This window comes from Corvus hawaiiensis, chromosome 5 (genome assembly GCF_020740725.1).
Source record: "Corvus hawaiiensis isolate bCorHaw1 chromosome 5, bCorHaw1.pri.cur, whole genome shotgun sequence".
Taxonomy (NCBI): Eukaryota; Metazoa; Chordata; class Aves; order Passeriformes; family Corvidae; genus Corvus; species Corvus hawaiiensis.
The window spans coordinates 2,293,500-2,308,588 of NC_063217.1; the positions used below are offsets into that span (position 1 = coordinate 2,293,500).

Sequence of the window (15,089 nt, forward strand, 5' to 3'; positions counted from 1 at the left end):
GGTCTTGGGCTGGATCTCAGGAGATTCCGGGAACGTTGTGGGGATCTGGATCTGTGCCTGGGGCTGAGCCTTCGGATGTAGCGGGGGCTGCGGCTCCGGGGCCTCCGGAATCTGCCGGGACTGCGGGATCGGGAGCGGTAACGGTGCAGGGCGTAGCCGGAAGCTCCGGAGCCTCTGGAGACGCTGGGTCGGGAATGTCTCCGGTTGGGGCTGGAGGAGCTGGAGCGGTGCTTGGGGGTCCGGTTCTCCTTCCTGTCGCCGGCATTCCTGAGGGGAAAAAGGGATCCGTGTGGGGAAATGAAGGAATTGCTGGGAGAAGTGGGAAGGATGGGTTTGGAGAGGGGAAAAATGAGGGGAGAAATCGGGAGGTGGGTGTGGGGTTTTAAAGGGGTGTTGGGAGAGCTGGAGAAGGATTTGGGATACGGAAGAGACTCAGGGAATGGTGGGAAAGGTGGGATGTTGGGAAGGAATTGCTGGCTGGGAGGGTGGGGAGGGGCTGGGCTGGAATTGCCAGAGCAGCTGGGGCTGCCCCTGGATCCCTGGGAATGCCCAAGGATGGATTTGGATCCACCTGGGATAGCAGAAGCTGTCCCTGCCCATGGAAAGGGGGTGGAATTATTGGGATTGAAGATCTTTCCCAAGCCAACCTATTGCACAATTCCATGATTCTTCTCCTCATGGATTTTGCCCAAAGTTTTTTCTTGGTTTTATTTCTCTCTTTCAAGCTTTTTTTTGGTTCCCCCCCCCCTCCCCCCCTTCCTTGTTCAGAACAGAGAGGCCTCAGCTGCAGCTCCCTGAAGGAATTCCAGCCACACACCCACACTCAGCTTCCCGGGAAATCTGGAGGAGTCATTAATGGAAACATCCCAGGAAAATCCCAACAATTCCAGCCCAAAACACGGAGAAATCTCAGACCACGAAAACAATCCAAAGGTGGTGAGAAGAGTAATTAATGTCCAGGGAGCTGATTAAAAAGGGATTAATCAGAGGTGGAAAAGAGGGAAAATGAAAGGATGAAGATGGGAATCTGTGGATTCCAGGGGTTTTCCAGCTTGCGGGAATGTCGTTTCCCCAAGGAATCTTTGGAAGTTGGGAAATAGGAGCCACCATTCCTCTGGTGAAACAAACCAGGAGGGATTAACTGGATAAAAAATTGTGGAATTTTAAGGTCCCTCCTACCCAAACCAGCTCGGAATTCTAAGGAATTTGGGACAAAACCCCCTCCCGAAATCCCGAAAAATCCCACAAAATTTTGTAAGGAAACGGTGACGTCGTCGAGAGAGCTTGGAGGAGATAACGAGGGAGACTAATTGCTGGGAGTGATTAATTATTAATGAACGAAGGGAAGGAATGCTACGAGGGTACCTGTTGGAGGAGTGAGCCTCGGGATTCCACTCGGGATATCTGTCAAGGACAATGGGAAAATGTCAGTGGAAAAGGCAAAATTCCCAACCAAATCGGGATTTTTTCCCGAGAAATATTCCCAGTCAACATTCCAGAAGCACCAAATGCTGCTTTCTGTTGATCCAGTGCTGCTCAGATGGGAGTTGGATCCACCTGGGATACTGGGAAATATCCCTGGATGGGATTTAAGGTCCCTCCCAAACCAAAGCATTCCAAGATTCTGGATCCAGCCTGGGAGAGCTGGGAATGTTCCCCTGGAGAAGGGAAAACTCCAGGGGATCCTCAGAGTCCCTAAAGGGGCTCCAGGAGAGCTGCAGAGGGATTTGGGAGAAGGGATTTGGGACAGGAGGCAGGGAATGGCTTCCCAGTGGGAAAGGGGAGCTTGGGCTGGGATGTTGGGAAGGAATTGCTGGGAATGGAATTGCCAGAGCAGCTGGGGCTGCCCCTGGATCCCTGGGAATGTCCAAGGCCAGGCTGGGATGGACTCGGATCCACCCGGGATAGTGGGAGGTGTCCCTGCCCATGGAATGGGATGGGAATGGGATGGGATTCCAGGTGGTCCCTCCCCAGCATCCCAGGATTCCCAAGGATTCCCGTTTTTCCCTTACTGTTGGCGCAGCTTGCGGCAGCTCTCCAGGTGGGCAGGGTTGTTCTGGTGCAGGATCCAATCCTGGAAAAGGGGGAATAAAAGGGACAGCAGGAAAAGCGGGATCAAGGTGGGAAACGACGGGATGGCCCCGAGCTCCGGCGAGGCAGCGGCGGTTTTGCATCTTCCAGCCTCGTTTTTACCTCAGGAAAAGTCAAAATTCCATGGAAAAACCAAGCAGGGAATTCCAAAAATTCCTTATCGCCGACTGCTCCCGAATAAAATCTCCACGAACTCCAATTAATTCCATCCGTGAATTCCATTCCATTAACGAACCCAACCCCACACCCAGAGGGGTCGGCAGCACGGGAGCTGCTCCAGAGGCAAAAAATCCATGGAATTCCCGGGATTCCCAACCATTCCCAACACAATATCCTTCCCACTCCGGAATTTCCGTGCCTGGAGCTCCGGGAATGTTGAACCCAACTCATTCCAGAACCTCGGGATATTTTTCCCAGTGTTTTGTTTGCTAAGGATAAAGCTCAGGGAGGGATTGGGGAGGCTTTCAAGAACCCCCTCAGAGTGCTAAAAATTATGGGATTGAATTCCAGGGAGAATTCCCAAAAATCGGGAATGTGGGCTGGGAGATGGAGGAGGAGCAGGGGGATTCCTCGGGAAAGGCTGGGGGTGTCCAGGTGGGATGGGATTGGGGAATATCCTGGGAAAAACTGGAATTTGGAGCTGAAAAAATGCAGGAAAAAGGGGGGAATGTGGTCAGGGATTCACGGGGGGGGGGGTTAATTAGGTAATGTTCTAATTAATGGAGTTCATGGGAATGCAAATGAGGGGGGGTCATGGGAATGGGTACGGTAGGTAAGTGGTGGAATTGATAGAGGGGATGGAAATGCAATTAAAGGGGGTAATTAATATAAAATAGGGAATAATTGAGATAAAATAGGGAAAAATTGAGATAAAATAGGGAAAAATTGAGATAAAATAGGGAATAATTGAAATAAAATAGGGAAAAATTGAGATAAAATAGGGATTAATTGAGATAAAATAGAGAATAATTGAGATAAAATGCAATCAGAGGTGGACTCATTAATATAAAATGCAATCAAAGGTGGAATAATTGAGATAAAATAGGGATTAATTGATATAAAATAGGGATTAATTGAGATAAAATAGGGATTAATTGATATAAAATAGGGACTAATTGAGATAAAATAGGGAATAATTAATATAAAATAGGGATTGATTGAAATAAAATAGGGAGTAATTAATATAAAATAGGGAATAATTGAGATAAAATAGGGAATAATTGATATAAAACAGGGAATAATTAATATAAAATAGGGAATAATTGAGATAAAATGCAATCAGAGGTGGAGTAATTAATATAAAATGCAATCAAAGGTGGAATAATTGATATAAAATAGGGATTAATTGACATAAAATAGGGAATAATTGATATAAAGTAGGGAATAATTGAGATAAAATAGGGAATAATTAATATAAAACAGGGAATAATTGAGATAAAATAGGGACTAATTGAGATAAAATAAGGACTAATTAATATAAAATAGGGATTAATGGAAATAAAATAGGGAGTAATTAATATAAAATAGGGAATAATTGAGATAAAATAGGGATTGAGATAAAATAGGGAGTAATTGAGATAAAATGCAATCAGAGGTGGAGTAATTAATATAAAATGCGATCAAAGGTGGAATAATTGAGATAAAATAGGGATTAATTGATATAAAATAGGGATTAATTGAGATAAAATAGGGATTGATATAAAATAGGGACTAATTGAGATAAAATAGGGAATAATTAATATAAAATAGGGATTGATTGAAATAAAATAGGGAGTAATTAATATAAAATAGGGAATAATTGAGATAAAATAGGGAATAATTGAGATAAAATAGGGATTGAGATAAAATAGGGAGTAATTGAGATAAAATGCAATCAGAGGTGGAGTAATTAATATAAAATGCAATCAAAGGTGGAATAATTGATATAAAATAGGGATTAATTGACATAAAATAGGGAATAATTGATATAAAGTAGGGAATAATTGAGATAAAATAGGGAATAATTAATATAAAACAGGGAATAATTGAGATAAAATAGGGATTAATTGAGATAAAATAAGGACTAATTAATATAAAATAGGGATTAATGGAAATAAAATAGGGAGTAATTAATATAAAATAGGGAATAATTGAGATAAAATAGGGATTAATTGAGATAAAATAGGGAGTAATTGAGATAAAATGCAATCAGAGGTGGAGTAATTAATATAAAATGCGATCAAAGGTGGAATAATTGAGATAAAATAGGGAATAATTGAGATAAAATAGGGAATAATTGAGATAAAATAGGGATTAATTGAGATAAAATAAGGACTAATTAATATAAAATAGGGATTAATGGAAATAAAATAGGGAGTAATTAATATAAAATAGGGAATAATTGAGATAAAATAGGGATTAATTGAGATAAAATAGGGAGTAATTGAGATAAAATGCAATCAGAGGTGGAGTAATTAATATAAAATGCGATCAAAGGTGGAATAATTGAGATAAAATAGGGAATAATTGAGATAAAATAGGGAATAATTGAGATAAAATGCAACCAAAGGTGGAGTAATTAATATGAATTAATGTTATATATTAACCAATAAATATTATAATTAATGTGATGAACATAAACGCAATCAAAGGCGGAGTAATTGATATAAATTAGGGCATAATTGATATAAATTAGGGAGTAATTGAGATAAAATGCAATCAAAGGTGGAATAATTAATATGAATGTTACATATTCATATATTAATATTATAATCGATATAATTAATATAAGTGCAAAAAAGGTGGAATAATTGGTATCAATTATTGTTATATGTTAATAAATACTATAATTAATACCATGAACATAAATGCAATCAAAGGTGGAATAATTGATATAAAATGCAATCAAAGGTGGAGGAATTAATATGAATATTATACATTAATCAATAAATATTATAATAACATGAACATAAATGCAATCAAAGGTGGAATAATTAATATCCGCTATTATTACATATTAATATATTAATATTATAATTTGTCTAATGAATATAAATGCAAAAAAGGTGGAATAATTGAAATAAATTAATACTATCAATAAATATAATTAGTATAATGAACATAAATGCAATAAAGGTGGAATAATTAATATATATTAATATATTAATATTATAATTTATCTAATGAATAGAAATTCAAAAAAGTGGAATAATTAACATAAAGTGCAATAAAATAGGGAATAATTAACATAAAATTCAGCAAAACGTGGCATAATTAATAAAAAATTAATATTCTTGATTGATATATTAATATTATGATTTAGATAATGAATATAAATGTATTAAAAGGTGGAATAATTAATATAAAATGCAATAGAAGATGGAATAATTCATATGAAGTGCAATAAAATAGGAAATCATTCATATGAATATTATGGGTTAATATTGTAATTTCTGTAATTAATAGAAAAGCACTAAAATGGGGAATAATTAATATAAAATGCACTAAAATGGGGAATAATTAATATAAAGTGCAATAAAATGGGGAATAATTAATATAAAATGCAATAAAAGGTGGAATAATTCATATAAAGTGCAATAAAATGGGGAATAATTCCTATAAAATGCAGTAAAATGGGGAATAATTAATATAAAGTGAAATAAAAGGTGGAATAATTAATATAAAGTGCACTAAAATGGGGAATAATTAATATAAAGTGCAATAAAATGGGGAATAATTCCTATAAAATGCAATAAAATGGGGAATAATTCATATAAATGCAATAAAAGGTGGAATAATTAATATAAAATGCACTAAAATGGGGAATAATTAATATAAAGTGAAATAAAATGGGGAATAATTAATATAAAATGCAATAAAATGGGGAATAATTCATATAAATGCAATAAAAGGTGGAATAATTCATATAAAGTGAAATAAAAGGTGGAATAATTAATATAAAGTGCAATAAAATGGGGAATAATTAATATAAATGCAATAAAAGGTGGAATAATTCATATAAAGTGCAATAAAATGGGGAATAATTCCTATAAAATGCAATAAAATCTGGAATAATTCCTATAAAATGCAATAAAATCCGGAATAATTCCTAAAAAATGCAATAAAATCTGGAATAATTCCTATAAAATTCCCATCCCACGGTGCCAGGGAGGGATTTTGGCTCCAGCTGCTGATCCAATGGTTTTTGGGAATCTCGTTCTCCTCTCCAGGTCTTCTCCAGCCAAATCCCTCTGGATTTTGGGATGTTCCTCCTTTTTGGGAATATCCCACTGCTCACAGAATCCAAATCCCTCTGGATTTTGGGATGTTCCCTTTTTGGGAATATCCCACTGCTCACACAACCCAAATCCCTCTGGATTTTGGGATGTTCCTCCTTTTTGGGAATATCCCACTGCTCACACAACCCAAATCCCTCTGGATTTTGGGATGTTCCTCCTTTTTGGGATTATCCCACTGCTCACACAGAATCCAAATCCCTCTGGATTTTGGGATGTTCCTCCTTTTTGGGAATATCCCACTGCTCACACAATCCAAATCCCTCTGGATTTTGGGATGTTCCTCCTTTTTGGGAATATCCCACTGCTCACACAACCCAAATCCCTCTGGATTTTGGGATGTTCCTCCTTTTTGGGAATATCCCACTGCTCACACAATCCAAATCCCTCTGGATTTTGGGATGTTCCTCCTTTTTGGGAATATCCCACTGCTCACACAATCCAATCCCTCTGGATTTTGGGATGTTCCTCCTTTTTGGGAATATCCCACTGCTCACACAATCCAATCCCTCTGGATTTCGGGATGTTCCCTTTTTGGGATTATCCCACTGCTCACACAACCCAAATCCCTCTGGATTTTGGGATGTTCCTCCTTTTTGGGAATATCCCACTGCTCACACAATCCAAATCCCTCTGGATTTTGGGATGTTCCTCCTTTTTGGGAATATCCCACTGCTCACACAATCCAAATCCCTCTGGATTTTGGGATGTTCCTCCTTTTTGGGATTATCCCACTGCTCACAGAACCCAAATCCCTCTGGATTTTGGGATGTTCCTCCTTTTTGGGAATATCCCACTGCTCACACAGAATCCAAATCCCTCTGGATTTTGGGATGTTCCTCCTTTTTGGGAATATCCCACTGCTCACACAATCCAATCCCTCTGGATTTCGGGATGTTCCTCCTTTTTGGGATTATCCCACTGCTCACACAACCCAAATCCCTCTGGATTTTGGGATGTTCCTCCTTTTTGGGATTATCCCACTGCTCACACAGAATCCAAATCCCTCTGGATTTTGGGATGTTCCTCCTTTTTGGGAATATCCCACTGCTCACACAGAATCCAAATCCCTCTGGATTTCGGGATGTTCCTCCTTTTTGGGAATATCCCACTGCTCACAGAACCCAAATCCCTCTGGATTTTGGGATGTTCCTCCTTTTTGGGAATATCCCACTGCTCACACAGAATCCAAATCCCTCTGGATTTTGGGATGTTCCTCCTTTTTGGGAATATCCCACTGCTCACACAATCCAAATCCCTCTGGATTTTGGGATGTTCCTCCTTTTTGGGAATATCCCACTGCTCACACAGAATCCAAATCCCTCTGGATTTTGGGATGTTCCTCCTTTTTGGGAATATCCCACTGCTCACACAATCCAAATCCCTCTGGATTTTGGGATGTTCCTCCTTTTTGGGAATATCCCACTGCTCACACAATCCAATCCCTCTGGATTTTGGGATGTTCCTCCTTTTTGGGAATATCCCACTGCTCACACAATCCAATCCCTCTGGATTTCGGGATGTTCCCTTTTTGGGATTATCCCACTGCTCACACAACCCAAATCCCTCTGGATTTTGGGATGTTCCTCCTTTTTGGGAATATCCCACTGCTCACACAATCCAAATCCCTCTGGATTTTGGGATGTTCCTCCTTTTTGGGAATATCCCACTGCTCACACAATCCAAATCCCTCTGGATTTTGGGATGTTCCTCCTTTTTGGGATTATCCCACTGCTCACAGAACCCAAATCCCTCTGGATTTTGGGATGTTCCTCCTTTTTGGGAATATCTCACTGCTCACACAACCCAAATCCCTCTGGATTTTGGGATGTTCCTCCTTTTTGGGAATATCCCACTGCTCACACAATCCAATCCCTCTGGATTTTGGGATGTTCCTCCTTTTTGGGAATATCCCACTGCTCACACAATCCAATCCCTCTGGATTTTGGGATGTTCCTCCTTTTTGGGAATATCCCACTGCTCACACAGAATCCAAATCCCTCTGGATTTTGGGATGTTCCTCCTTTTTGGGAATATCCCACTGCTCACACAACCCAAATCCCTCTGGATTTTGGGATGTTCCTCCTTTTTGGGAATATCCCACTGCTCACACAATCCAATCCCTCTGGATTTTGGGATGTTCCTCCTTTTTGGGAATATCCCACTGCTCACAGAACCCAAATCCCTCTGGATTTTGGGATGTTCCTCCTTTTTGGGAATATCCCACTGCTCACACAGAATCCAAATCCCTCTGGATTTTGGGATGTTCCTCCTTTTTGGGAATATCCCACTGCTCACACAGAATCCAAATCCCTCTGGATTTTGGGATGTTCCTCCTTTTTGGGAATATCCCACTGCTCACACAGAATCCAAATCCCTCTGGATTTTGGGATGTTCCTCCTTTTTGGGAATATCCCACTGCTCACACAGAATCCAAATCCCTCTGGATTTTGGGATGTTCCTCCTTTTTGGGAATATCCCACTGCTCACAGAACCCAAATCCCTCTGGATTTTGGGATGTTCCTCCTTTTTGGGATTATCCCACTGCTCACACAGAATCCAAATCCCTCTGGATTTTGGGATGTTCCTCCTTTTTGGGATTATCCCACTGCTCACACAGAATCCAAATCCCTCTGGATTTCGGGATGTTCCTCCTTTTTGGGAATATCCCACTGCTCACACAACCCAAATCCCTCTGGATTTTGGGATGTTCCTCCTTTTTGGGAATATCCCACTGCTCACACAGAATCCAAATCCCTCTGGATTTTGGGATGTTCCTCCTTTTTGGGAATATCCCACTGCTCACACAATCCAATCCCTCTGGATTTCGGGATGTTCCTCCTTTTTGGGAATATCCCACTGCTCACACAACCCAAATCCCTCTGGATTTTGGGATGTTCCTCTTTTTTGGGAATATCCCACTGCTCACACAACCCAAATCCCTCTGGATTTCGGGATGTTCCTCCTTTTTGGGATTATCCCACTGCTCACACAGAATCCAAATCCCTCTGGATTTTGGGATGTTCCTCCTTTTTGGGAATATCCCACTGCTCACACAGAATCCAAATCCCTCTGGATTTTGGGATGTTCCTCCTTTTTGGGAATATCCCACTGCTCACACAGAATCCAAATCCCTCTGGATTTCGGGATGTTCCTCCTTTTTGGGAATATCCCACTGCTCACACAATCCAATCCCTCTGGATTTTGGGATGTTCCTCCTTTTTGGGAATATCCCACTGCTCACACAATCCAATCCCTCTGGATTTTGGGATGTTCCTCCTTTTTGGGAATATCCCACTGCTCACACAGAATCCAAATCCCTCTGGATTTTGGGATGTTCCTCCTTTTTGGGAATATCCCACTGCTCACACAATCCAATCCCTCTGGATTTTGGGATGTTCCTCTTTTTTGGGAATATCCCACTGCTCACACAACCCAAATCCCTCTGGATTTCGGGATGTTCCTCCTTTTTGGGAATATCCCACTGCTCACACAATCCAATCCCTCTGGATTTCGGGATGTTCCTCCTTTTTGGGAATATCCCACTGCTCACACAACCCAAATCCCTCTGGATTTCGGGATGTTCCTCCTTTTTGGGATTATCCCACTGCTCACAGAACCATCATGGAATGTTCAGGTTGGAAGGGAACCTCAAGATGATCCCATTATCCCGAGCTGCTCCAAACCCCATCCAGCCTGACCTCGCACATTCCAAGGATATGGAGCAGCCACGACTTTTCCAGGTATCCAAAGAAAACTCCACGCCCCTAAAAGCAGAGGATCCCTTCCCATCCCATCCCAGCGGGAGGAAAAACTCCTCCATTCCCACCTTTCCACCCTAAATCCATCCCAAATTCCTCTCACTCATGGATCACCACCAAGAAACTCCGGGAGCTCCGAGCTCATTCCCAACAAAGGAATTCCCAGTGCGATTCTCCGTGGAAAAGATCAAATTCCCAGGATTCCACGGATTCCAAGAGCTGCTCCCTGGGTTGGAAGGGATTTAGGAAACACAACTGCTGGTAAATCAGGAGAAATCCCATCCCTGGCTTTGGGAACGCCGCGGATCCGCCTCATTCCGGACGGGATGGGAAGGAGGAATCGCGCGAAGGGCGCGGCGGAATTCCGGCGGAAAACGGAGCCTCTCCGTGGGATATCCATCAAATCCTTCCAGCTATTGAGGATTTGGGATTTAAAGGGAACAGCAGTGGGGTTGGACTCCACCTAAGCCAGAGCAGGATTGGGAATTTTACCCGGAAAAAAATGCTCGCGGCACAAAGATTTTTTGGGAATTCTCAAGCCGAGCATTGATTTTGCCTCAAATTCCGGTTTTAACGCCCCCGAATCCACCTTGCTGTGGGCTCCAGCCAACCCTGAGGATCCCACAGGAACATTCCCAGGATTTCTGAGGCTGGAAAAGCCCTCCTGGCATCAGCATCCAACGTCACCCCCAGCACTTCCAAAGCCACCAGCGACCACAGCCGTTCCTACCCGGCATAAAAACGAGGCCAAATCCGGCAAATTCCGGCAAATCCCAACCTCACCTTTCATGGACGTCTCCACCGCCCTCAAATCCACAAGATTTTGGACCAGGCCTGTTTGAAAGCTTAAAACCATCTATTTTCCATAAAAAAAAACCCCAAAAACCTCTGGATGCGGGCGGGAGACAGCAAAATCTGTGGCTTCTGAACGAAAAAAAACCACCTTAAAATGCTGAAAAGTTGGTGAAAGTGACCTTCAGGAGGGGTTTTGGGTAGAAAAGAGGCAGAAAATCCCATTTTTAGCTGGGGGCCACCCCAAATGCGGCGTTCTGCGGACACCTCGAGGCCACGTCCAGCCTGGATTTCATCGGAGCTCGTTAATTCCGGGAGATAATTAATTAAGAGCGGATGGGATGCTCTGGGCAGCAGCGGGAGGGGTTTCAATCCAGGGGAAATTCAGCCTGGGGAGATTTGGAATGGGCGAGCTGGAGGGACGATGTTGGGATCGCGTTCCGACGATACGCCGCGTCCAGGTGGGAATTCTGGGCCCGTTCTCCAACGGCAGGAACTCGCTGGAATTCCCTTCCCAAGGCACGGGAGGAGTCAGGTCGAGAGCGGATTAAAAGGATCCATGGAAAAAAGGGACCAACGACCTGACCTGGGAATGCTTCGTTGGAATTTTGTGTGCAGGGTCTTCAAGTAGGGAATAAAGACAAGGTTCATCTTCATCCCACGTTGTTCCAGAATCCTGGAATGCTTTGGGTTGGAAAAGATCTTCAATCTCATCCATTCCCAATCCATCCATGAGCAGGGACACCTCCCACCATCCCAGCTGGATCCAAGCCCCAGTGTCCAGCCTGGCCTTGGACATTCCCAGGGATCCAGGGGCAGCCCCAGCTGCTCTGGCAATTCCAGCCCAGCCCCTCCCCACCCTCCCAGCCAGCAATTCCTTCCCAACATCCCAGCCCAAGCTCCCCTTTCCCACTGGGAAGCCATTCCCTGCCTCCTGGCCCTCCAGGCCTTGGCCCCAGTCCCTCTGCAGCTCTCCTGGAGCCCCTTTAGGCCCTGCAAGGGGCTCGCAGCTCTCCCTGGCTCCTTCCCTTCTCCAGGGCAACATTCCCAGCTCTCCCAGCCTGATCCAGAACCAGAACCTCCTCTGGCTTTGCTCCAGCAGCTCCACGTCCTCCAGGAGTTGGGATCTGGGAACCGGAAGCAGCTCTGCAGGTGGAGCCTCACCTAAGCGGGGCACAGGAGCAGAATTCCCACTTTTCCTGCTGCCCACGCTCTGGGATCAGCCCAGGACACAGGGATCTGTCCGGGACATGTGGACCCCCCAAGTCCTTCTCCCAAGGCTGTTCCCACCACTCTCTTCACATCCTGGATCGGTGCTGGGATCATCCTGACCCTCGGCCTTGCTGAGGCTGGGACGGTCCCACCTCTCCCGGCTGTCCAGGTGACGCCGTCCCTTCCCTCCAGGTGGGATCCTGGTGTCACCTCCACCTTGCCAAGGGTGACCGACGCCAGCGTCCTCGTCCCCGACGAACAGCGCCCATCCCCATCCCCATCCCCGGTGCCACCTGGACACGGAGCCCTCGACAACTCCCGAGCGCCGCCATCCAGCCCGGAGCGCTCCATCCATGCAATCCCTTCTTCCAGGCCACGGGGGACAGCGTCAAATGTCTCAAGTCCACGTCAGCGCTCACCGGGAATCGCCGGATCTCGTGGCTCTTCCAACCTGAGGTCCCATCCAGCTGTCCCAGAAGGGGACAGGGAACGGTTGGGAAGATGAACAACGTCCAGGTCATCTCCGACCACCCAACCGAGGCAAAACCAACGGGATTTGTAGAGCTGGAATTCCGAGGAATTCTTCGTTCTCTGCAATTCATGGATCCAGCAGCTGGACATTTTCCTCTTTCATTTTTTGGGATAAAAACTCCCAAACTCTTCGGGTTCTTCTGCAGCACGGCTGCTCCCGTGAGGTGTGCCGTGTCCCCGGGACACAAACACCGAACGCTTCCCGAAGGATGTGAATGCAGAGCCGAAGGGCAGGGAGCAGCTTTGGGAAGCTGCAGTGGGATCAGGATGCCTGGGAACGCATCCCACGCTGCGGTGCCAGCGGGACAAGGACTCCCAACCTTTAACCCACCCCCAAAATCTCCGACACAGGACTCTGAGTGACACCATTTCCTTCCTTTCCTCCCTTAAAACCAGAGGAAAATTCCCATTTCATTCATCCCACTTTTCCCAAAGTGCTTTTTCCCTTCATTAACCCCTCCCCACTTTTGTCTCCCTGCTCAGTTCCACCCACTTCTATTTTAAATTTTCCTTTCCGTTTCCCATTTCCCATCTCCTTAGCCCTCAGCGCTTCTCGAGGAAAAGGATTTGGGAATTTCGGGCTGTTTTTCCCCACACATCCATCCCCATTTTTAATCCCATTTTAAATTCACAGCAGAAACAGAGCCTAAAATCGGCAGGATTTTGCCAAATCACACAAACCCCCTCCCCCACAGCCTTTCCACACTTTGGAATGCAAACACATTAAACACTCATCCATCAATTAGTCCATGATTTTTACATCGCGTTTTTGACAGATCAAACCTTGGCCTTTTCCAGGAAAACCCACAGCTTTCCAAACATTTTCTATCTCCCAATATCCACCTTTTTCCCCCCCCTTTCTTTCCTTTCCTTCCAAGCTGAAACTCTGATCTCCTTCAAGGCTGAGAGCCCGGCGGGATGAACGGACGCTTCTTCCGCGTCCCTCCGAGCCAGCCTCCGGAATATTCAGCGCTGTCACCCGGACCATATTTGGAAGAGGAAATTTTGGGTTCTAAATGGGCTCTTTTGTTGTCAGGCACACTTTGGAGGAAGAGGAGGAGGAGGAGGAAGGGGGGCGGGGAATGAACACACGGACATCTCACCCTCCCCAAGACGTGATTTTAGTCCCCCCCACACACGACACGGACGTTTCACTGCGCTGCTCGAGGTTTGCTTTTCGTCGTTCGAGACCCGCTGCAAAGTCAGACCCCGCTTTTTTTAACATTAAAAAGCTATTTCAAAATAAAAGAAATTAAAAAAAAAAAAAAAAATTAAAAACCAACACGTAAAGCAACTCTGCAATGCAACCGGGAGCAGAACACGCTCTTACAATCATTTCTAGCACCATTCCCAACACTCAACCTTGGCGAGCAGCATCCCAATCCATGGGAATTCCCAGGGGAAAAACAATCTGCGCCAGGAAGTACCCACGCTTAGGGAATAATCTGGGAAAGCCACTCACCTTCATATGAGTGCATTCAAGGTTACACAGAGAACACAAATGTGGGAATATTCGCGGCGACGTGGCATAGTAGTCGTTCATCATGGACGGGGTGGGCAGGCGTTTGCTCTTCTGGGAATCCGGGAACACGGGCAGCCAGGACGCCTTCACCACCCCGAACGGGGATTTGATGGGCTCCCCAGCCTGCGAATGGAAACTTTTGTGTCCCGCCGTGGTCCCGCCGGCGGCGCCGGGCCCGGGCTGGGAGCTGCCGGTCTCGCGCTGCTTCTGCTCGTGCTGGCTGATGGCGGCCAAGAGCCCGGCCGAGAAGGGCGGCGACGTCAAGGGCGGCAACACGTGCTGGGACACGGGCGGCTGGACCAGCGGCGGTATCACCGGGGGCAGCATGGGCTGCGGCAGCGGCGTGGGCAGCAGCGCCGGCAGCATGGGCGGCAGCACCGGCGGCATGGGCGGCTGCGACACCGGCTTCACCACCGGCAGCGCGGCGGGCGCGGCGGCACCGCACAGCGCCGGCACCTTGGCCGGAGGCTCGGCCGGGAAAAACGACGGAGCGGGCGAGGAGTCGGCGGGAAAAGCCGGCAGCTTGATGAGCTCTTCCGCCGGGAACACGGCGTTACACGGCACGCTGGGCGGCGGCACGGCCACCGGCACGCTCTGCTCCCGCTGGAATTCTTCCCGGTTCTCCGCGCTCGAGCTGTCGGGGTTGTAGACGCGCGCTTCCACCGGCTCCTCGGGCAGCGCGTCGGGGTTGTAGGTGCAGATCTCCAGCGGGTCCTCGGTGTAGCCGTACTTGCTGGCGTGGCCGTAGTCGATCACCTTGCCCTTGACGGCGGCGCCGCTGCTCTCGCCCACCGGCTCGTCCCCCCGGCTCGGAGCGTGCAGGCCGGGCACGGCGTGGCCCATCTTCCGGATGCGGATCTCCCGCAGGATCCGTGGCATGTTCTCGGGCGTCAGCTGGTCGTCGGG

The 15,089-nt window shown here is 45.8% G+C and overlaps 1 protein-coding gene across 1 annotated transcript in view; it reads right to left on the minus strand.

Annotated features, from left to right (window-relative positions):
- ZNF638 (zinc finger protein 638) overlaps nucleotides 1–15,089 on the minus strand; it is a 42,517-nt gene that overhangs the window by 19,873 nt on the left and 7,555 nt on the right. Inside the window, 4 exon segments of the mRNA XM_048303863.1 lie at nucleotides 5–267; nucleotides 1,366–1,404; nucleotides 2,013–2,074; nucleotides 14,124–15,089. Of these exon segments, the coding sequence (XP_048159820.1) occupies nucleotides 5–267; nucleotides 1,366–1,404; nucleotides 2,013–2,074; nucleotides 14,124–15,089 (1,330 nt within the window).